General features: G+C 43.4%; 1 protein-coding gene across 5 annotated transcripts in view; it reads left to right on the plus strand.

The window, feature by feature from the left end:
* The window catches only part of SFXN1 (sideroflexin 1), a 30950-nt gene that overhangs the window by 1906 nt on the left and 5003 nt on the right, over nt 1–24041 (plus strand). For 3 of the 5 annotated variants that reach the window (XR_010793762.1, XR_010793761.1, XM_066614946.1), the window contains exons 2-10: nt 9129–9305; nt 10486–10656; nt 11180–11278; nt 13824–13899; nt 14491–14576; nt 16711–16838; nt 18772–18821; nt 20424–20473; nt 21065–21112. Coding sequence is in view for 2 of the 5 variants with exons in the window: in XM_066614946.1 (XP_066471043.1) it covers nt 9142–9305; nt 10486–10656; nt 11180–11278; nt 13824–13899; nt 14491–14576; nt 16711–16838; nt 18772–18821; nt 20424–20473; nt 21065–21112 (872 nt within the window). In the remaining 3 variants the exon portion in view is untranslated. Of the gene's footprint in view, nt 1–9128; nt 9306–10485; nt 10657–11179; nt 11279–13823; nt 13900–14490; nt 14577–16710; nt 16839–18771; nt 18822–20423; nt 20474–21064; nt 21113–23337; nt 23863–24041 lie in introns of those variants that run through there. The other 2 variants (XR_010793763.1, XM_066614948.1) reach the window with 2 other exon arrangements.

Below are 24041 nucleotides of genomic sequence, written 5' to 3' on the forward strand. Positions count from 1 at the left end.
AGAGTGTCTGGAAATAATAAATCACCAGTGAATCTTGTCAAAGGTCATTTTTCCATGGTGGGATATTGCTGTGCTCACCTTGTACCCAGTTAATTGAAAAGCTAGGCTCTGTATGGGAAGTGCTGCAGTAGGATCCATGATTTTAATATGACAGCCAGAATTTGCATATGCATATAAACTTATATAAGTCATGCCTAACATAGCACATACTTGGCATGAGGTGGTTTCCAGCAGGGAAGTGTGGTGCAGGGGGTGGCAGGTGAGGCAGAACTGCCCCATCATAGTCCATGGAAAAGCACTGCAGCTGCCCTGCCTGCTTAGGGGGGGGGAGACTCTCCTTACACCTGCTTTCTCTGGTGTTAGGAGAGCCTCCTTGGGTGTAAGCAGGTGTGGCAGCTGTGGTGATTTGGGGGTGGTTCTGCCTCACTTGCAACCTCCACACCACACATTACTGGTTTCCAGAGAGAATAACTTTTGGGTGTTCCAAAATTGTATATAAGTGAGGGTGTATCAGGCAGTTCTTCAGTGCATACAGTACTGTGAACATCCATTTTACTGGGATGTTTAGAATCCAAAACATCATCAACTATTAGGATTATTTTCCAGAGGAAATTACAATTCTAAGACTACAATCTTATACATACTTACCTGAGGGTAAGTCCCATTACACACAGTGGGATTTGCTTCCAAGTAGGCATGTACAGTATTGTGCTGTGCTATGTGCAAGGCCTTTTCAGCTGCAAGGAGAAGGGCTGAGTGGACAGGAGCTTCAAGAACCTGCCCATGTCTTTCCTGTAGCTGTGCTTCTGCTCTGAAGTTCAGGCTCACAAACAAGGCCATGTCAGTCCAGTAGCAGACCTCCCCAGCCCCAAGCTCTGGGGCAATGGTCTGCAATGGTGCCCCCTGCAGGATTCTGGCCCACACCGCCACTTACCTGGAACACACAGAGCTCATGGAGCACAATTCCAGGACGTGTCGGGGAAGTCTCCTGAAGCTTCTCCGATGCTTTAAACCAGAGGTGCCCAAACCCCAGCCCTGGGCCACTTGTGGCCCTCGAGGACTCCCAGTCCGGCCCTCTGAGAGTCCCCAGTCTCCAATGAGCTCTGGCCCTCCAGAGACTTGCCGAAGCCTGTGCTGGCCCAATGCAACTGCTCCTCAGCGTGATGGCCAGCTGTTCAACCTCTCATAAGAGCTGTGGGATGTGGGCTCCCTCCACTGCTTGCTGTTTCACATCTGTGATGCAGCAGTGACAGTAAAGGAAAGGCTGGCCTTGCTTTGTGCAAGGCCTTTTACAATCCATGAACTATTTCAAGACCTTCATTCATTCATATAAGTTCCATCTCTAATATATTCATTTATGTAAATTTATTCAAATTTGAAAAGTAAATTAACTCTTTTTTCCGTGGCGCCTGACAGAGTGTCAGAGAGATGATGTGGCCTTCCTGCCAAAAAGTTTGGACACCCCTGCTTTAATCTGTGCTTCTGATCACATCAGGAAGACTCCTGTGTGGTCCTAAAGTTGCGCGAGGCTTCCACACCGGGGACATTTGCCCTGTTCATTCAATGCTAGGTCCACCACTGTGTCAGTCCCTGGTTTCTCTCCATTGAAACTACCTCAGAGGAAGCTAGTGCATTTGCAGGACAAGACAGGAGCACAGTACTGTCAATTAGTCACTGTGGTTGAAACTACATTACACAAAGTCCCCAACATACTTACTGGTTCCATTTTGGAGACCTATATGTACTGCTGACCCAGTGTGCTATTGAGCCTGTGTGAAAGCACTGCAAAGGATGTACTGTGCTTGTGTGAAAGCGCCTACGTGGCTGCCCATAACTCAGATATCTATAACTGGGGGAGCCTGTGTATTTTAAATGGTGATATTTGTGTTATTAAATGATCATTTAATATTTTATGTTCATAGCTACCTCTTTAGTATTGTGGTTGAACAGCTTTATTGAAAGCTGTTGTCACAGATCTGAAGTGACTGAGCTGCAAATCAGGACTTCCCTGGTCTCACCTGTGCCATGAATTCTCACCAAGTGACCTTAGGCAAGCCCCTAACTTTCAGCATCAGCTTCTCAATTGCGCATGGGAATAATAATAATAATAATAATAAAGGTATTTCTATACCGCCTTTCTTGGTCCTCAGATTTCCTTAGACTTTATTCAAGGTGGTTTACATAGGCAGGCAATTTAAATCCCCATAGGGATTTTTACAATTTGACAGAAGGTTTCTATCTTTCAAGAAACCACAACATTCAGAAGTTTCTTTCTTGATCTGGTCGCACATTCTGGCCTCCATCCTCCCACGCTCAGAGCAGATGGAATAGCTCGGCTCAGCTTGTCAGCTGCTCCAAGGTCGCACGGTGCCGGTGGCCTCGAACAGGCGACCTGTGGATGTTATCTTCAGGCAAATGGAGGCTCAACCCTCTAGACCAGACCTCCTGCCCAATATGACTTGCCTTTCAGGACAACATTTATTGTTGTAAGGACTGCATAAAAGTAATACATGTGAAGTACACCAGTGCAGTGGCAGGTGACACATACCTGGAGGTGCTGCCCCCCCACCCCAAAGTCTTCTGAGGACCTTTACATGTCGCTTCTGGTTTTTAGCCAAAAACCAGAAGTGATGTTTAAAGGCCCTCTGGAGGCCTTAGAAGGCCTCTCCAGCCCTCAGAATGCCTCCAGAGGAGGCAGCAGGCATGGGCAGCCCTCACGGTGACACAGCTGGGTTTGCAGAAGCACCACTCAGCCATACTACCCAGAGTCACTTGTACCCATAGACACCCTCCAGGAATGCCACTGTACCAACAATTCCCAAAATTACCTTGGTCACAGTGCCCTGTTGTGGCAGTTCCATGCCACAGCCCCCTAAGATCTCGCATGATCCTGGCTGGCCAAGATGGTGGTGCTTAAGAGGGCTGGGAGGAAGGACTGCCAGGGACAGACCGCAGCGCACAGTTTGGGAAGTACAGTACTGTCCTATACCAATGCCAAGGATTATTATCATGGTTGAAATCGTGTAGTACAGGAAATGCCATTTCAAATATACCCCCCCTCCCAACATTTGTAATTTCAGGAATAAATATCAAGAGGTGAGGAACTCTTCATATTGAAAGACTGATTTATTTTTGTAAGGCTGCAGTGCAGATCCCAAGGTATCACACAGAATATGGCTTAGGGAAACTTCCTAACCATAGGAGCAAGGATGTAACTTAGGCCCAAATCCGAACCAACTTTCCAACTCTGACAGAGCTGTGCCAGTGGAACATGTGCTACATCGCAGTTTAGGGGCAATCATGGAGACCTCCTCAAGGTAAGGGAATGTTTGTTCCCTTACCTCAGAGCTGCATTGCCTTTACCTTGATGCTGGAAAGTTGGTTAGGATTGCGCCCTTAGTCCCTAAGTTTGTCTAAACCAAATGAGCTAAAGCTTAGACCGGCTATATATTTGTGTAAGCCAGTGGTTTCCAAACTGTGCACTGTGGCTCACCTGGAGGGCTGCCACACAGCCCCTTCTTCCCAGCTCATCAGACCAAGATTGTGTGAAATCTCACAAGATCATGGGAGATTTTGTGCAGTGACTCTGCTATGACAGGACAATGTGAATGAAAGGTGCTGCGGCAGGGGTAAGTTTGGGAACTGCTGGAGTAAGACTTCAGCTAAACCATGAGACTGTACTTGTAGCTGGATTTGGGACCATGGAGGGCCTCTTACATGGGTTGTGAAAAGTATTTTCAGCTCTGTGAGCTGAGGTTTGCAACCTCAGCTCACAGAAATTGGAAATTTTGAGGGGCAGTTGAAAATACTACAAGTTGGGAGAAACTCTTGAAAAATAGGCAAGCTTTTTTGGCCTTAGACAAGCCACTGTTTCTCAGCTCAGCTCTGTTCCTGCCCACTCAGTCTGAGATACACTGGTTTTATCTCAGTAATCTCTATAATCCTATAAAGTATATGAAGCACTTGGAACTCTAAATAGGTATATAAATGCTAATGCTTATTGTCATTGGGTACCAAGCTTTATGGGCCATTGCCTCTGATAGTAGGACACTCATAAGCAAAACTCATTTCAGGCTTGCAGCAAAATACACTGTATATCCAAAACATAGAAATCTGATTTCCTTCAGAATAAACATGCAGTCTGAATTTGGAAGTTTCAATGGGTAGAATGTCAATGACTTCAGTCCGAACCTTGTTCTCCCCACAGTCTTGTGTATAAATCCCAGTGAAGACAAAGGGGTTATATGCATCAGGTGAACAAAAGTTCATCCTTGCCATCTGATCCACAACCCCATATGGCAGTGGTTTTCAGACTGGGGTGTTGCAACTCTTTCCCCATAAGGGGCGGGGGGAGGCAGAGAGAGGCAGCAACGCGATCCCCAGGATCGTGTCAGTTACGGGGCTGCAGGGACTGGGATGCACTCACCAGTCCCTGCAGCAGCCTGTCTCAAAAGCCTCTGCAAAACCGGAAGTGGAGTGCAGTCGCTCCACTTTCACTTCTAACAAGCTGGAGAGCCCTGCAGGCGCTTGCGCAGGGCTCCCCCCACCCCGGGACGGCTGCTGCAGGGACTGGTGAGTGCATCCCAGTCCCTGCAGCCCTCCTGAGCAATGCAATCCTGTAGATTGCGGCCTTCCCCCCACTGCCTCCGCCCCGCAAGGACTTACAGCTGTGCAAACTCTCCAAGGAAGTTTCAAAACTACTGCCATATGGTCATACTGTCAAGGCACATTAAGGAGTTCAAGTTTTCTCCAGGGCTTCTTTGTAACTCCATGAATGGGACAGATCTTAGTCATGTACTTTAGTCATGTACTAAAAGGGAACCATTTCAAGCGAATGTGAATTATTGTTCAGTTCAATTTTAGTGAGTTTATTCTTGTGTATACTTGTTGCTGATCACATCAAAAGTACAGTGATGTATATTCAAAACAAAAATGACAACTTTTCCACCACATTGCAAAGCCTATACATTTTATTTTTTAAAAAGGAAAGTGTTGCAATTTGAGATTAATTTTTGGTTACTGCTGAGCTTCTATTGCAGGAGCATTATTGACCTTTAAACAAAGGGTAAAGTCTTCTTACTCATGTTAAGAACTAATGTACTCTTTGTACTAAATACTTTAGATGAACTTTGCTAAAGATTTGTATTTCCTTTTCAAAACTGGATTACATTTTTACTATATAATTTTTTTGACCTGTTTTGTACTGCCTGTAAGACATTTAATCTTTAAAACAAATTTTTAAACGTTCTGGACGGGAAGTATTTATTCACCAAATCTTTATAAGAACCTCTTTTGCATATTGGCAAAGAAACTTCTTTTGAAATCTGCTCCATTCCAAAAGCTTGGGGAATTTTACACACAGCTATCCTAGAAGCTTAACTCTGGCTTCCATGAAATGCCAACAGTCCCAACAAAGACTTTGGGATCCTAAGACAGCCACCAAAGACCTCTATGTCCTGCCTCTTCTAAACATGGAACATAGATGGTGTTTTCAGTACCTCTCTTCAGTCTTAGCAAGAATGCAGCTGGGATCCTAATGGGGTCATGTGTGTTGAGAAATCTTCTAGAGCAGCATTCAGTGCAATTGGAGGGGCTTTGCTAGAAACAAAAGTTTGCCAAGTCCTTTATACAGAAGGAAGGTTTTAGATACATAATCAGGGGTCTTTGGATTCCAACCAAGGGCAGTGCATGGGAAGAACCATTTCAGTGAAGAAACAAAGAAGATCGTAGTTCACCCACTCCAAAGACAGGATGAAAGCTATGCTTTTAAAGCTGTGAAAAAGATTAAACCTTAGTAAAACCTAAATATAAGAAGTTCGGCAATGTAGCTATGCTGCCTAGAGTGACTGCAATATATATATATATATATATATATATATATATATATATATATATTTGGAGGTTTCAGAAAAGCTAGATGGACATTGACTAGTAATGTTTAAGTGTCAGAAGCCCAGTCTTCTGATGAGCTACTGGGGTAGCTATTTTTTCAGTTTGAAGGAAATGCCTCTTAGAATCCTAGGTATGGTTGGGCTCATACTTTTAATGTGTGACATTTTTGTGATACAGCTTGTGCTTTTATTTTGCTATGCACACATCTTTGTGAATTTTGATGTGGTGGTTGAAAAGTGGTTGAAAACCTGCACTGAGTCTAGCAGACGTGAAGCTTTCAAGGTGCACATCTTGTTTGTTATTACTGGGTTGGCTAATCGTACTATCAATCGTCAGATTTGCTTCAGCTATCCAGTGATGAAATTAAAGTCCATTGTATAGTTATTGCATGAAGCAGAGGAACAATACAAAGCAATGCAATTTCTTTTTCTTTTTTCTTTTACTAAACCTCATGAAATGCCTTATAATCATACATAGTACAACTTGCGGATTATATATTGTGATGCTTCCATGGTTACTTTTCTCTCCTTGCCACCTAAAGTTTTGACTTGTGGGAAACCTGTAAAGTCTGTGGTTTCCTGAAGGACAACACAGATCTGAAAAACAAAGATGCTTTTGATTTTTATTCCTCCCTACTGTAGCTGCATCTTGAAGATGAGCAGGGGAAAAGCAACATCCGAGGCCATCTATTTAAGAAACCTTTTAAGTCAATATATGCACTGTATCACTCTAATGTGAGCTGCAAGAAACCTTTCTACTACTGTGAATAGAAAATGAGATCTGATGAGAAGCTATTCAGGGCTGCCAAGGGCTTTCCCTGCAATTCTAGTGAAGTTTCTGCCCACGTCATTGCCCCCAGTGTTGCATGTTGGGGGGAGAATATTTTGGGTGGTGTGAACCCTGGATTTTTCTGTCAGAAGCCCTGCCCACAACTTGGGGGATGCCAAGCACAGATGTCCCTAGCATTTTACAGCAGAAATGATTCATGTGCCTAAATGGAAAATGGCACTCGGTATGCACATTCCTATTGTGGGGGAATCTAAATCCTTTGTAGTGCTTTTGTTTGTTTCTTTTAAAAAGCAGTTTTCCTGTTGACTTCGTATGATGTGTGAGGTAGGGTGGCCCAATTAACAGCCAGCAATTGGCATCGTTTTTGATTTTAGCTTCCAGTTAATGAGTTGTTAAGGAATTATTACAATAAACAAGAGCTATGTAGCTGGTTGGAGTATTACGGTCCTTACCGTTTAGCTTTTTCAATTTTAAAGCAGTACTGATTAACATAACATTGCAATGTTTATTCATTGTTTAATGTTTATTCAGCAACTTTTTGAACGTATTCAAAATATGTGGGTGCGCATTAAATATAGACTACGGACGCTGAGATTCTGCAGCCTACTTCTTTTGTTCATTAGTGCTTTTCTTTCTCATTTCCCTGGTATGTCCTGAATAATACTGCACTGTTTGACAAGTACTTTCCTGTGCTGTCACTCCAGATTTCCAAGCTCTTTCAAGAATCTGGGGAATATTAGAGTATTTTGTTTAAACAACTACAAAAGGGATCTTGTTTGCAGAAAAGTAAAGCATTCCTTTTTAAAACAAATGCCCAAGTTCTTAATGTTGCCACATACACTGTGTTTAATCAGATTCAGAATTCAAAGGTCATGGTTTGAGCGAGTGAGTGTATGTGTACCTAATGTTATTTTACAATGTCTTCAAAGTTTGGCAAGTGCAGGATGTCGAATAGGGTAATGACAGATATCTGTTACAGGGCCCGGTTGAATGGGGGACCTGTGTGGAAGGCACACCCTCCAGGGTTAATGGATTCTGATGGCTCTGGGGGGATTTTTCTGCTCCTGGGGCTGGGGATTTTACTGTGGCCCTGGTCAGTTTCTGGAATAGAGAAATGACTAGGGCAGTGGTTCCCAAACTTCTATAGGGAAGTAGGGAACCACAAAAGTTGATGTGGAGGAGGGGCTACAGCAGTGACACTATCGCCAGGATCGCGCTGCTACTGGGGAGAAAAGGTTTTTTAAGGAACTTACCACTTGCAGCGCTGGCTTCCGGGGGGGTGGGGGTGCAGGAAGCCTGCAGATGCTTCTGCAGGGCTCCCCAAGCTTATGAATGTCTAATAACAGAGGTTGCCATCCACCGACTCCCCAAATCTTCTGGGAGTCCGGCACTACCAGTAGTAAGTTTTTTTAAAAAAACTGATTGTTCCCGGCAGCTGCATGATCCTGACAATTGAGTCACTGCCTTTACACCTCCCCGCCCCTTAAGGGCACAGCAACAGGGCTTTCCCTGGCTAGTGGGTCATGACCCATCAGTTTGGGAACCACTGGTCTAAGGTCATTGATATTATCACATCTGAGTGTTCTCTGCCTAACTTAGTAGAGCTAAATCAACCCCCTAGTTTACCAGAGAATTATTGGCAGTGAAGCAACTGTGCAGACATCCTGAGCAAAACAACGAGTGAGAAAGATTTGCAACAAATCCAACTGAACACAGGATTAGAGCCCATTTTAGGGACTACCCCATGGCAATGATGGTAACAAAGAAGCTGTACTTCCTTGCCACCACTGCATCCTTGGAGAGTTGTCCAGAGGAGCTGTTCAAAGTGGTATGTGACCTGGTCTCAGGGGGGAGGACACCTCAGTGCCCTAATTTGCAAGGTATTTCATGGCTAAAATTGCTTGTGTTTGCTGTAGCATAGATTGTCAGGTTTTGTTGATGTACCTTTTGTACAACAATAGCTTGTCCAGTTGTTTGGAATTCTTTTCAGGCCTTGCAGCCCGAGGACATGGTCAGGATTCATTATAGTATGAGATGGTCCACATGCCCATGTTTCCTGATGAAATTTTCCTTGAGGTGACTTGGTGAATGGGCAGAGAGGTTGATTAATGCTTCCCTCGGAAAGGCCATAGTTTCATAGTGCTTTAAGTTGCTTAAGGTGGTTGCCCTTGCTACAACCCTGCACTGTGAATAATATAATTATACTGCAGCTGGGAAGCTAAGAGGGAGTGGCTTGCCTAATGCCACCATGTGAGTTAATGGCAGAAGCAATTTGAAGTGTATTCTTGGGCATGACCTGATTTGAAGTGTAGTCTCAGGCAGGACACTACATCAGGCTTTTGATCTTCAGAGATCTCTGATGGAAAACCAGAAGTTCAAAGGGGTACAAGAAAGTGGGGGGTGCACAGAACTATGAAACTAACTTCTGTCTTTGTGTCTGTATTTAGTTTTCTGGAAAGAATGTCAGCAGACATACCATTAAACATTAATATCAAAGAGCCTCGCTGGGATCAAAGTACATTTCTTGGACGAGCCAGCCATTTCTTCACTGTAACCGATCCTAGGAATATATTGTTATCCAATGAACAATTACAAAAAGCAAAGAACATTGTGCAAGATTACAGGTATGGTTTTGATTTTTATCTCCCAGCCTATCCTAAGAACTCTAGACAGGACACGACACCTAAGACATAATGTGATAAGCTCAGTGAATAAATAGCCTCAAAAAGGTATAGAATGGGACTAACACCCGAACCCTATTATGGATTGGGCTGTCAAAGGCAGGGCATGACAACAGCGGAAAAGCCTTCTCTTGTTGTAAAATGGCTGCCAACAGAGCATGCAAGATGCACTCCCCAGCTGTCTCCGGATCAAGCCGCACCCACCGGAGCAGATAAGGCAAGGGTGAAACTGAGTGGGGAGGCTGTGGGAGGTGGTGGATCTGGTGGCAATGGGTTTTGCAAGCCTTCCCCACTTCCTTTTCCTCAGACTTCCACTCCTCCTCAGACTTCCACCAGCTACAGAGCTGGCATAGGTCTGAGGAGACCCATTATGGATCAGGAGAGAAATAATTTCCCTTTGCCCTACAAAACCTCCCAATTCCCCCTCCCCCTGCTCCTTTTTGGCATTGCTGCACTAGCGCGGGAGCATCCTACAGCACTTGGTCAAGAAAAGTCACCAGCTTGACTTTTGTGGTCAAATTTCAATCAAATTAGCAGGATCAAATTCCGTAACTATGGAGCAGCCAATATAAATGTTTCCCTACCAGTCTTCTTGCAAGTATGGAGGAAAGGCATTATTGCTATAAGAACATTCTCTGCTGATTTCAGAGATGAATACGGTCCTAAAAGAGGAAGTCACTTCTGTATTGTTTTCACCGCACTATTTGGGTGGAAGGAGGAAAATCAATAATGTTACAAGTGTGCTTGTACTTTGTCTCTCTCAGCTTTAGCCAGGAGTGCTAATCTTCCAATTGGGGTGTTTGGATCAAAAGTCGAGGAGCAGTTGCACAAATAAGTGATCCATATTTTCTCCAAATGTTTACAGCCACATAGAGAAAATTAATATGAACCAACCATTTACCTGAAGTCAGCTATACAGTAGTTACTTTCCTGGTTATGGTGGCTTTAGAGACATCAGTTGCAGTAAGCAACACATTCATTTTAAATGTTTTTTTTTCTCCAGTTGCACAGTGTTGTGGGGAAAATACATGCCACTCTTGTTTATGAACCATTCCTTCCTTTTTGTATCTAAAATATTCTTATACCTTGTATATACTTGGTAAATATTTCAATTTATCCCAAGACAAGGTGTTGTGGGCCCTGGATTGACAGAAGATGAACTGTGGAGGGCAAAATATATCTATGATTCAGCCTTCCACCCAGATACTGGTGAGAAGATGGTCTTAATTGGACGAATGTCTGCTCAGGTCCCCATGAACATGACTATCACAGGCTGCATGATGACTTTCTATAGGTAAGCAATTACAAATCCTTAGCCAGTTCATTAGCTAGCCAGAATTAGCTAGCCAGCAGTATCCTTGAATGACCTCTGAGCCTGGTGTTATTAGAGAGTATTAGAGAGTAAATAAAATAAAGTTATTAAACAAAACCACGCCATACACACTTTTATAACTCTCATCATGTCCCTCTTTATCACCTTTTTCAAGCTTTTTCAAGCTAAAAAATCCCAGACACTGTAACCTGATCTCATAGGGATGGTCTTCCAACCCTTTTATCATTTTGGTTGCCCTCTTTTGCACCTTTCCCAGCTCTACAGTAGCCTTCTTGAGGTATGATGACCAGAACTGTGCTCAGTATTCCAAATGTGATGACACTAAAGATTTGGTGGGGATATAATAGTAGTAGTTTTATTCTCTGTCCCTTTCCTACTGACTACTAGCATGGAATTTCCCTTCTGAAAAAAAAAAAGACTATTGGCATGAGATTGTTAGTCTTACCACTTTCAAGAAAATTAATCAAACTTCCTTATTTTTAAGGACTACTCCAGCTGTGGTCTTCTGGCAGTGGATTAACCAGTCATTCAATGCCATTGTAAATTATACCAATCGGAGTGGAGATGCTCCAATTACTGTCAGGTAAAGTAATTAAACCAATTCAGACAGTTCAGACAATGTATAGATGTGAATTGTCATTTAAAAAACAGTTAAGGTTCAGCAAGCGTGATTGCAAGGCGTTAAAATATGCTCTAATTAACTGCAATAATGAGGCATGGTGAAAGCCAGTTTTGTTCACCAAACTGTGGCAGGCTAAAGGATCTTCCCCAGAACAGAATGCTTGGGATGAGGGTGGTAGCTGGCTGTGGAATTAGCATGAAAGTTTAGTGTCTGAGCAGAGACCAAACCAACACAGATATGAAACAGACTTGCATTCTTCCTTCTTTGGAAGAATGCTGAGCCACAGAAGCCCTGCTGCTCCTGAATGACTTTCGGCAGCTATAATAGTACTGGATCCCAGTTTGTCTGGTTAGAATTCTTATTAAATTTGTCATGTGGTCTTTCATAGAGTGCCTTGACATGACGACATGTAAGCACAAGGTAAAACATAATGGGAAATAGAAGTGATGCTAATGTAATAACAATAATACTTAACACGTCTATAGCATATTTCAGGGGCTCAAAGCACTTCGTGTAATCTCAGTAATAAACTTAAGGTACTACTAGATGCATGACTGCCAAGTGCTTTCTACCTGGTACTAAAAGCGCAGACTAAAAATAAATTACTTGCATGCTGATAATCACCCTTCATATCTGCATAGTTTAAATCACTAATTAGGCCACTAATGAGTTATTGTCATTTAGCATGGATTACACCTAGTAGGAATGAGAGCCCTTCAATGTGGCATACATGATTGACCTCTGGGGTGTTTCTGGCTCTTGGTTCCTTAATGGTGGCAGGTATTCCAAATGTCATGTGAATTAGTAATTGGGTCAGATACTGGAAGAATATGGAGGTGGTAGACATAATGAGGTTGCCCAGTGAAAGCAGAATGAGAGGAAGGACTGTCCATGAAATTCAGGGCAAATTTGATTGCCCTGCACTCTGTACTTCAGTGCAGATTTAGAATGTCTGGACTCTTAACACTGTTCCAGATATTCTAAATTAGGACTCTGCATTAAGATTTTTTTGATATGGGATAAGAATAGGCCCTCAGTTTGGCTGTACTTGTCGTAAGAGGCGACTAAACAACCACCGGGTAGATGGGACTCGTCAGCCTGGGAAAGCAGCTCATCTGAGAGAAGGAAAGCTCTGATCCCAAACCTCCACTGCCTTGTGGCTACATCCAGTTATGGAAAAGGCTTCAGGAGTCAACCCCAAGGCAAAATCCAGAGCCGGAGTCCCTGAGGCAGTTCATGGCTGAACACAGTCATGTTCTGGCAACTCCTGCGACACCGCTGGAACCAACCGTATTGGCCTCTGCCTTTCCATTGGACCATTTCAGTGACGTGGAGAGGGGGGATTTGCTGCATGGGAAACAGTCTATCCTCCATACCTACTTTACCCAGGCTTTGCGCTCTGGAGAGGACATTCTGTTCCAGAACCACCGTTCAGAGCGTGATACCATAGTCTTCCGAGACTGAAGGATGCCAACAAGGGAAAAAAGATTTTTGCTTTTTATTGAGAGTCTAGCCCCCTCCCCCCAAGTTTGGCCTTGTGGGCCAGACTTGAATATCTTGCAGATATTGCCACCTGCATAGAAAGGAGCAAAAGACAAGGGTAGAATACAAGGGTAGTCTACTCCTGCACCAGTAGCATTCCTATAGATCAACTTGCATAGCCAAAACAGTTGTTTCAGTATTATAGTGTTGAGAGAACAAATGAGTCAGGATTACTCAAGAGAACAAGCCAAGAGTAGGTAAGGGATAGACATGTTAGCTGGAGAGTGAGGGTCACTTTTGCTTTCAGACATTGTGAAGAGTCAGGCATAGGAAGCACTTTTTGTACCATCAGACCGTTAATCCATCTAATTCCATGTTGTCTGCTATGACTGGCAGTCACTCTCCAAGGTCTCAGACAGTGGTCTATCAAAGCCCTACCTACCAAAGTCTTTCTAGTGGGGCTGCTGGGGATCAAACCTGGAATTTTATGCACGTAAAGCGTGTGCTGTACCACTAAGCTGTTGACTCTCAGTGTAAGCATAATGCTTTCACTGAGGACCCAATCCTATCCAATTTTCCAACACTGATGCAGCTGTGCCAATGGGATGCACTGCATCCTGCAGTGGGGGAGTCAGTTGCAGAGGCCTCATCAAGTTAATGGAACTTTTTTTTTTTACCTTGGGGCTGCATTGTGGTTGCATTGGCATTGGAGGTTGGATAGGACTTGGCCCACAGTCATCTAAAGAAGGACATTGTCAGGGTGCTGGTGTACAGGTCTCAACTGCTCTGTCAGTTCCTAAGGTCTGGGGAGGGGGGCAAGAAGAACCCAAGATGACAAGTGAGAAAAGAAACACTCTTCCTGACCCCACTGGATGGTCTAACTTTCCGTACTGGCGAAGCATTGTCTTTCAGCCACATAGCACATGTGTTTCAGTCCATATAAATGGTGTGTGTGTTAGAACTTGAAAGTGTCTGAATGTATGTCAGTACTGTGTGGATGCAAATGTTTTTATTTTTGTTTTAGCCAGCTGGGAACAGCCTATGTTTCTGCCACCACAGGTGCTGTTGCAACGGCTCTAGGACTTAATGCACTAACTAAGGTATTTCCATGCTTCCCTTTTCATTTTTTTTTTAAAGAAAGGGAGAGAGCTTTGACTTAATCGTTGGTTCTGTATTGTTTTCACAATAAAAAGTCTTGTGGCACCTTAAAACCTAATGCAGGGGTGCCAGACTTGTTTCATACAGTGGCCAAATTCATCATTCATGGTGCCTGCTGAGTTCTGGAAGTGTTGTTATAATATTTCTTAGCTCCTGTAGGTGAAACTCTCAAAGCAGTGTACAGCAGAGCACCATAACACACAACACTGAATGTTCAAAAACTTTTTTTTGTCACTGCAAATTGCAGGGGAGAAGCTTGCTTATTTTTAAAAGCTACCATTGATACAAATCTTATTGGATTCTTGTTGTACCTAAGGAAATCCTTTGATGCAGATTGCTGGTGCAGATTCCCTCAGATCATACTGTAGCAGGACAGTAGACTAGACAAGACTTATAAATGGGAGCCAGGAGCAACTAGGCGCGCGCACGCACACACACACGCACACGCACACACACACACACACACACACACACACACACACACACACACACGACTTGTCCATCTTGAAATAACTCTCTTCTCCTTTTCACAGCATGTCTCGCCTCTTATAGGACGTTTTGTTCCATTTGCTGCTGTAGCTGCTGCTAATTGCATCAATATCCCATTAATGAGGCAAAGGTAACTTACAACATGCGACTCCTTATCAAAAGCTTCCTAGTCATGTGTAGCACCTGCATGCTTTACCTTGCCTACTGCTGGGAACTTGCAGAAGCCTTGAGGCAAGCATGCATGGATTAGCTGTGGATGACTTGGAAGCAGGAGAGTTCTGCTGTGGAACTACTTTGTTCAAACTTTTTGAACTGGAGAAGGTTTTTTAAAAATATACTTTCTGTTTCTCACCTCAACCCAGCACCTTCCACCTGTTCTGGGGTCGAGAGCGCAGTGGTTCTCATGCACAGTTATAAGTGATCGTCCTACTGCCACATGTAAAGAATTACGATGGTTGTATTACAACAACTCTAGCACTTAGAAGAATAATAGGATGGTGCATTCTCCTTCCACACCATGCGTGTGGACACTTCACTAGAAAAAGCAGCAGCAATTTCCAAGCGAAAGAATCTTATCTGTCAGGGGTTCTTCTCTGTCTCTGGAACTCTGTGCTCCCTTCTTTGTGTCTCCCTGATGCAGGGTTGGGTCTCCCCACCACATAAAAACCTAGCAAGTAATGGATAATTGAATCCTGGATAATTGAAACAGCTCTCATACTGACTTCTACATGTTGGAGCTTTTAGAGCTATGGCTCAATTTCCGAGTTGTACCTAAAATAGATACAGCATCAACTACCACTGAAGAAAAGTTACCTCCTGCTTCTTTAGGGCACTTGCAATTGTCATTTTAAAAAATAAACAAATGCCAGTGCAGACAAGTCCCATAACTGGACACTTGTCCCTTCCTTACTTGGCCTTTAGATTCTGGGGCAGAACCCACATTTTTTTTTTGGGGGGGGGGGGATGAAAATGGTCACAGTATTCCAGGGAGGTGACAATGAAAATGTTCTTTCCCCTGGAAAATCTGCTGCCACTTTGTTCCAATGATGTTCATCATTGTTAATAGTCAATATGAGAGCATATTGCATCAGCCAGCTAGTTTGCTGCCACCTCCCTCCAGCCTGCTGTGGATGGAGCTATATTGGTCCACTCCCCATTTGCGAAGAGCAAGCTGATCAGAAGCTGGTAATCCACTTACCTCACTTCTTCCTCATATGATCCCTTTAAAACAATGGTTCCCAACCCATGGTCCGTGGGCCACAGCTGAGCCGTGAGACCCTGCAAAGTGATCCATGAGATCTCAGGAAAAAAAGATTGATCACTTCCAGTGTCTCCTGAGTGAGTGCTTTCCCATGGACCCCCAGAGAGGATAGAAAACTGACCACCCGCAGCCAGCACGGTTGCTGCTGTTGTGAGCAGTTCATCTTCTGCCCTCTCTGGTGATTCGTGGGGAAGCATTTGCTTGGGAGATGCTTCCCCTGGACCATCAGAGAGGACAGAGAGTGAACTGCCCACAGGCAGCAACAAAAGCAACAACCCACACAACTTCTCTTTAAATAATCTTATTTAATTGAATTTTTTGTGTGTTCAGGGAGCTGGGGAGGGTTTGCATGTGGTCCACAATGATTCCAGTTTTTGTCTCAGTTGTCCATGGGCTCCTAAAGGTTGGGAACCACTGCTTTAAAACAATCAGGAAGGGCACTTCCTGATTTGTTTAAACAGACTGCTTGAGGAAGGTGTAAGATAAGGGTGTAAGGAAACAAATTGCAACTGCTGCTGCCTACACACAAAAGTACTTCATGGAAGGCAGTGATTTGCTTAACTATACACTGCTTTCCTTCTTCCTTGTACAGTCCCTTTAAATAAAACAGGAAGTGCAGGACACACTAGGAACTACCAGCAAGTCCTCCACTTTCTATTTTATTGAAGAGGATTGCGCAAGAAGGATTGCCATTTTCTGCATGCTTTTGGGGGTGTGAATGTGCAGCAGGAGCAGTGACGGGCAGTGGGTCACATTATCGAATCCTCTCCTCTGCCAGTTACTCATACAAAGTTCATTCAAACCTGCATCAACTATTGGGAAAGATCAGACTATGAATTTATTACAAAGTCAAAGTCTAGAATTACAATTTAAAAAAAATATGGAAGTAGTTTGCTTCAACAGAATGTTAGAAACAAATACTTTGAACATCTAGGGTCCTTTTTAAGATGAGTGACTGCTGTTCTGCTTTCTTTTTCCTTTATGTTTTTCTTAAACTCAACAGGGAACTAAAGTATGGTATTCCCATTACAGACGAAAATGGAAACCGATTGGGTGAATCGGCCAAAGCTGCTCAACAGGCCATTGTGCAGGTGGTTATCTCAAGGATCCTTATGGCTGCTCCAGGCATGGGTTAGTTCAACTTCAGTAAAGCATAATGCTTACAGCAACCATTTTCAATCGCTGTGCCATGGCACATTGGTGTGCCGCCGATGGTCCGCAGGTGTGCTGCAGAAGTTTGGGGAGGGTCATAGTCGGACACACTGAGGAATGTGAGCTCCTGGCTGACAATGTGGTTCCTTATCAATTGTCCAAGAACTGATAGTGTGCCTTGACAATTTTAGCTCCTTCTCAGGGTGCCATGAGTTGAAAAAGGTTGAAAATTGCTGGCCTACAGTGTTCATGATAAAATCATGTTCTTCTAGGAACTGTGGCAGCCATCCTGAACATAATGCATTGGTTGCAGAGCAGCCCCTTGCTCTTATCACCCTTCTTTCCAAAGTTGCCAGGTGTGCAGTTCCACTCCTGCTTCTTCCAAGAGTAGCATGGAAAGAACATGCTACCAGACACTTGTAGAAGAATTGTAGTCGGGCAAAAGGAGACATTCTGCATCAGATTGCTTCCATTCTATATTGTGGTCTCATTATAGCAGTGGCTACGAAGCTGAGAGCTCAGTGAGAGTTATTGTACGATCCTTCATGTGCACAGAGCAGGGTGCAGCAGTTGTGTTTTCAGTAATTTTACTTTTTATACCACTGTGTGTTTGCTTATTGTGATATTGGGGAAAACCTTGCAACCATATGCCAGAGATAATAACTAAGGGCCCAATCCTATCCAATTTTCCATTGCCACTGCAGTCGTGCCAATGGGGAATGCACTGGATCCTGTGCGGGGGGGCAGTCACAGAGGCCTCCTCAAGGTATGGGAACATGTGTTCCCTTACCTCAAGGCTGAATTGAGGTTGCACCAGTGCAGGAAAGTTGGATAGGACTGGGCCCGGGCGGCCCAATCCTGAGCTGCCTGGTGCACTGGGCTGCAGCAGTGCGAAAAATGGCTGCTGCTGCATCCAACGCATTCCAGACATCTGCCATCTCCTCCTCGGGAGAAGAAGAATTTTGTCCTCTTCCCCTGGGTAAAGCGAGTAGCCCCACAGTGGGGCTCCTCGATTCTATATTGACCCAAAGGTCGACGTAAAATTCAGAGCCTCTGTGTCGGGCAGCAAGCCCAACATGGAGGATCTGGATCCATTGCTCCACCAGTCGCGCTTCCCTCCTAGCCCGCTCCCTCCCCCAGAACACCTCCACCCCACCCTCCTTCTGCCTCCCCCCACCCTGGAAAGCCTCCTCCCCACCTCTCTCTACACCCCCACCTACCTGTCCGCTGCTCAGCAGTCCACATGACCACAGAGCAGCAGTGCTTCGGTGCTCCACCAGCACCGGCTCCACCACGGTGCTCCACGGTGCTCCACCAGCACCGGCTAACACCGGCAGAGTACCTTACAGCATGTTTGTGACAGTGTGTGCCGGCGGTGAGCCAGCATGCACTCCATAGAATTGGGCCCTCAGACAAATGTTTACACCACCTTCCTTTTTAAATATTTAATACTGTTAATACTGTTAATAATAGGTGTGTCTAGTTATATCATTATTGATATGCGATTCATTGCTGATGCTGAGGCTGATGCATTTTTGTTTTGCAAACTGTATACAGCCCTGTCTTCCTCTGTCTCCACAGCAACGGTCTTCTGGGATAGTTACTGCCTATTGTGTGGCATGAATTGCTTTATCAGACTGCAAAGTTGTTTCCCAAAATTTCTGTTAAGATGGCCCTATTTGACCAGAAATGTTGTTTGCACTGACCTCAGAAAACCTTCCTACCATGAAAGCAACTTCAGTCAAAAACTGTGTGTAGTATGTGGGGTCTGATTCTAACACTAGCAGTCAGGTTCAGGACTGCTTTTTCTTGTTCTTATCATCAAGGCTCAGGACTTTTTCTTGCTCTTATCAGCAGAGAGATATGATTCAGTAAGATTTAAGCATACTGCTGTTGTTTTCTTACTTTGTAGCCATTCCCCCCTTCATCATGAATAGTTTGGAAAAGAAGGCATTTTTAAAGGTAAGCCTATATTACTACAATATTTTTTCCTTAATGTAGTAAATGCAATTAAGAGATTGGTTTTAGTGAAATAGCCTCAAATTAGCTCAGGACAGTAAAAACAAGTATAAATCTACAATTATTCCCTATGCTGTTCTAGAGAATTCTGTTTGTGGACACAACTAGAAAACCATGTGAAAGGTTAGCATTCAGTCAAGGCAATTAGATCTGCCCCATTGTTTTCTTGAGTAGTAATAATATGGGTTATCTATTGGTTAAAGCATGTGTGCAAAAGGTCCAGTTTTTTTAGATGCAAGACTTGGCTTACAATAATACCTAGCTTTTGCATAGCACTTTCTGAGTGTGCTTCATATATATTATGTAGTCCTTACAATGCCTCGTAAGTTCAGGGCAGAGGTAAGGTTTAAATTTGGTAAGTCCTGATGCACTGCTCAGGCTCTGTGTAGTCACGCCAGACTTCTAATGCCCTGGCACTAACTTGGGGTACTTGAAACAGATGCCATGCAGAAAACTGCATTAACTTGCTCCCTAAGGCATCTGTCTCCATGCAAGTTTGTTTGTTTTAAAAACCCTTTTACAATAAAAGGTCCAAATTGGTTAACAATATTAAAATATAATACAATAAGACAAATAAAAAAAAACTTTAAATGTTTCTACTTTTGTCTTATTGTGTTATGTTTTAATATTGGCCACTTTGGGCCTTTTATTGTAAAAAAGTTTGTTTTTTTTTAAAATAGACACTGGCAATAAAAACTAGAGATCAAGAGGGGCATAAGAGCTAAGCTAAGCAAGATAAAAATGTTTCCAGGCTATGCCAGAAGGGTAACAGGGAGGGTTCCCTTCACAGTTCAATGGGGAGAGAGTTCCATCATTCTGGAGCTTCTACATAGAAGGTTCTACCCATGGCTTCCACCAGCCAAGCCTCCAATTGTAGTGGCACATGCTAGAAGGCCCACCCAATGACTTTAGGGGACGAACTGTCTCATTTGAAAGGAGGCAGTCCTTAAGATACCCCAGTCACAAACCATGAAGGGCTTTAAAGGTCAAAGGCAGCATCTTGAATCATGCCCAGAAACTAACTGGCAGCCAGTTCACATGAAGGAGCAGTGACCGAACAGCCAAACTGTCTAGCACTCATGACCACACAGGTCACTGTGTTTTGGCCTAACATATATTATATAAGTGTCCCCCAGCATCCTCAAAGGATATGTTCCTGGGCCTCTGCAGATAACAGTAACTGCGGGTAAGCGGGAACCCTATCTCTGCAGCCCCCCACAGCCCATTGTCTTTGTCTGTGTTCACTACAGTCATGTGAAATGTCACTTGCTTTAACCAAACAAGCAGGCATGCAGTCTCTTGCAATTACGAGACTGTACGTACTGTACTGTACGTCTCTTGCTTTTACAGGCTGGCAGGCTAGAACGGAGAGTGAATGTTGCCAGGAAGTTAATGAGGCATATACTCAAGCATAGTGAAAGTATGCATACTTTTACTCTCTGTACAGTTTCAGTGTCCATATGCTTTTCAAAAGTCCTGTACCCCCCAAAAAGTTGTGTATATGCAGTGAAAGGGAGTATGAAATGTTTCTCTTTTTTAACACAGCGATTCCCATGGATGAGTGCTCCCATTCAAGTGGGATTAGTTGGCTTCTGGTGAGTAAAGAAATACATTTTCTATGCTTGCATTACATTGATCACATTTGTGATCGATGTCCCATTTTTAACCCTACATAAGGGCTTGTGAAGTTTTATCATAGCAAGGCTGTCCAGGCTTCGCTTTGGCCTCAGATAACAAAGAGCAAATGAGGTGGTGGCCTTGTTACTAGGCTAGCCTCCAAAAGCAAAGCAAACAAAAGCAGATCTTGATCGTCGGGAATAAGGCAGGATAGAAATTAAAATATAAAGCTGATCTTGACTTGGTTGGGGGGGGGAAGGCAAATGAATCAAGCAAACTTAGGAAGTGCCAGCTGTAAGACCCAGGGCAAAAAGATGTTTCAGGGGGAGGAGCTGGGGAGAAAAAGCATAGGGAAATGTATGCCTTGTGAAAGAGAGAATTGCCACTCCTTCCAAACCTGTTAATCAGGACCAGAATTCTCGAATTTGTGTAGCACTGACTAGATGGTGTGGGGTGGATTGTTGCCATTGTGCCCAAATGACTCTCTTAAAAATATTCACACCTCATTGGGCTGGCCTGAGAGAAGTTAATCACCCCAAATAACCTCACTTTGTGTTTATCTTTTCCAGTCTGGTGTTTGCAACCCCTCTGTGCTGTGCATTGTTTCCACAGAAAAGGTACCACATGGTTTTTCTGTTATCTTTTAACCAAGTCAGTCCATAATATGAGAAAATACGTAGTCTGCTTTGAAAAAGCTTCTCAGTTCAGACACGTTTCCTATCCCAGAAACAGAAAAACCACAGGCTTTATACTAGAAGTCATCTGCTAGCAGGCACCTGACCAAATCTAGTCTGAAAAGGGCTGTTCCCAGCAAGGCTGGCCCATCCATGAAGCCAACTGAAGTGATTGCCTCAGGTCACAGGTTGGTGGGGGAGGGGTCCTCTGCACTGTCCTCCTATTTGACTTCACTGATCTCCTGCTCCCTGGACTGGAAAAGAAAGAGCGGGACAGAGAGGAAGAATAAATGTGGAGGGGTGGGAAATGCTTAGAACATTGGAGAGTGGAAGGAGCAGGGGCTGCCTCATCTTTGGGGAAGGGGGGCAGCATTTGGCATGGACCAACCTTGGTTCTCAAGCCCACCAATTACTAAGCACAAACCTCTGTAATTTTCTAATTTCCACTATTGTTTCATCTCTACTGTAACTTTCTGGGATGGGTGATATGTATTTCTCCCTCTGCCTTCACTTTGCTAGAACAAAGTGCTAGAACAAAGTGTTCTTCTTGTTTCTTTCTGTGCCTATTTACCTAAGACAGTGCATGGCCAACCTCCTCCTCCTCAGCTGCCTTACCCAGTGAGCAGTGGCTTTTTCCCTTTCTCTTGATGTGGGCATCAGAGAACCATTTCAGAAACCCCAAGTCTTCTTCAGGACATTGGAAGTAGAAAGTGTTCTACTGCCTTTCTTGAGGGAGGGGATTCCCTGTTCCTAGTCTATTCCTGCCTAGAGCTAGGAAGTGATTTGATAGAACTTATCTTCCAGCCATGTTTCACATAGACCTTCCCTCTTTTATTATTTTTATCATTTTCTAATTCCTTTCTGCCCCTTCAGTTATAATTACAGCAGTGGAGTTTCTCACCAAGGCACAGGCTAGGGACCAGTAGTGTCTCTTCCTCACAGGAAGTTCTCTGCTCTGGTATAGCTCTAATTTCTTTAACTTAGAAGGGGAACCATTCAGTAGAAGGTCATGTTGATCTTCCACAGCCTGGCAGTTTCACACTATGCTCTGGGTGTCTTTTTCCTACTTGGAGGCAACCAGAGGTTCCTGAAAAGGGATTTTGTAGCTCACCAAAATATTTTACCACCCCATAGTCCTGAACTGAGTCAAAGAGGTGATTCTCACAAACACCTATAGAATGCCTCCTCCTCAATGCAGAGAGTTTTGGGTGCTCCTTTGCAATAATACAGGTATGTCCCCGTATCTGCACGGGTTCCATTCCAGACCCCCTGTGATGATGCCTCCCAGTCATTCTAGATGTGAGTTCTTATCTGAGTACAGTTAAAGTTCAGATTGTTTCTAATCCTTTGTTGAGACAATAAGGGCGCAATCCTAACCAACTTTCCAGCACTGACCTAACTGCAGTGCAACCCTAAGGTAAGGTAACAAACATGCCTTTTCCTCGAGGAGGCCTTCTTGACTGCCTCCCTGCTGCAGGATGCAGTGCATGCCACATTGGCACAGCAATGTCAGTGCTGGAAAGTTGGTTAAGAATAGGGACCCCTCATCTCACAGGCCATTCTTCAACTTCTGTCTCTTTTGTGGGAGGGGACCACCTGCTTCCAGGAAGTCTGACTGTTTCTTACTTTCTGAGTATGAGCAGTCTGTTTTTGCTAGGCTTCCTTTCCCTTGCAACAACCAAATCAGCTAGGCCAGAGTGTGTCCTCACAGTCCAAATAATTTAAGTTTGGGAAGAGTTTGAGGCTACAAGAACAATATTGATGTGGCAAATGAGGACTTTAAAGTTGGTGTTGTTGGCACAGCAGGAGACCAATTTGAGCAGCATGGGGAACAATAGAAACAGGAAGCAGAACTTGATTCCTCCTTACAGCTTGCTGTTCCATCTGTTGTAACATGTAGGTTCTCTCAGAGAATCTGGCTTGAAAGAGTGGAGGCTTTTTCTCCAAGTAATGACTGGGGATTCCAAAACTGACAAAATAAACTGGGCATGGAAAGTAGCTTGAATAAGGGAGGGGTATACCTCCTATGACTAGACACTGATTTAATTTTATGGAAGATCAAGGTTCTTTAAGGAAGCAGAAGTACCCTGCTTCTTCTCTAGCAACCTTTGAGGCTGATTTAATTTGAAAACAATATAATTTTAACATTATTTGACCTCTTGGCTTAGAAAAGACCTATGAGCTGTAATAGCAAAAGCAGTTCCAAGCTATGCTGAGTTGGATCAGCATACATTACACCCAGGTGGGTATTCTGTAGTGCTCACATGTTAAAGAGTTCTAATTTTAAGTGCTTGCCTTTGTTTTTATGCATGCCAAGCTTACTGTATTCACTGTTAATAGTAATAGTTAGAATGTTAACAATACATTTTTAAAACATGTTGGTGATACATGACTTATTAACTCAACTTTAACATACAAGTGAAAGCACTTATGAAGTGTATTTTCTGGCTGACACATTAACATACCACATTAGTTAACTAGAAAGCAAAACTGCACTTAAAGTCTCTGACTCATTTTGTTACTTACATTGCAAACCTATGTATTGAGTTCAATGGGACTTACTCTAGGTAAGTGTGTATAGGGTTGCAGCCTAGTTGTAGTCAACAGAGACTCACCATTTTGAAATGGGGGGGGAAACTAAATTGCTATAAAAGAATACTTGTAGTCTCTTTAGATGAAATTTATCTATTAATATAATTTATTCAAATTTATATGTATATGTGTGTATATATATATATATGTATAAATATATATACAATATATATTTATTATTATTATTATATTATTATTATTATTATTAACAGTATATGCAGCTTTTCAACAGAAAGTTCACAAAGCGATTTACAGAGAAAATCAAATGAACGACTAATGG

This window comes from Tiliqua scincoides, chromosome 2 (assembly GCF_035046505.1).
Source record: "Tiliqua scincoides isolate rTilSci1 chromosome 2, rTilSci1.hap2, whole genome shotgun sequence".
Classification (NCBI taxonomy): domain Eukaryota; kingdom Metazoa; phylum Chordata; class Lepidosauria; order Squamata; family Scincidae; genus Tiliqua; species Tiliqua scincoides.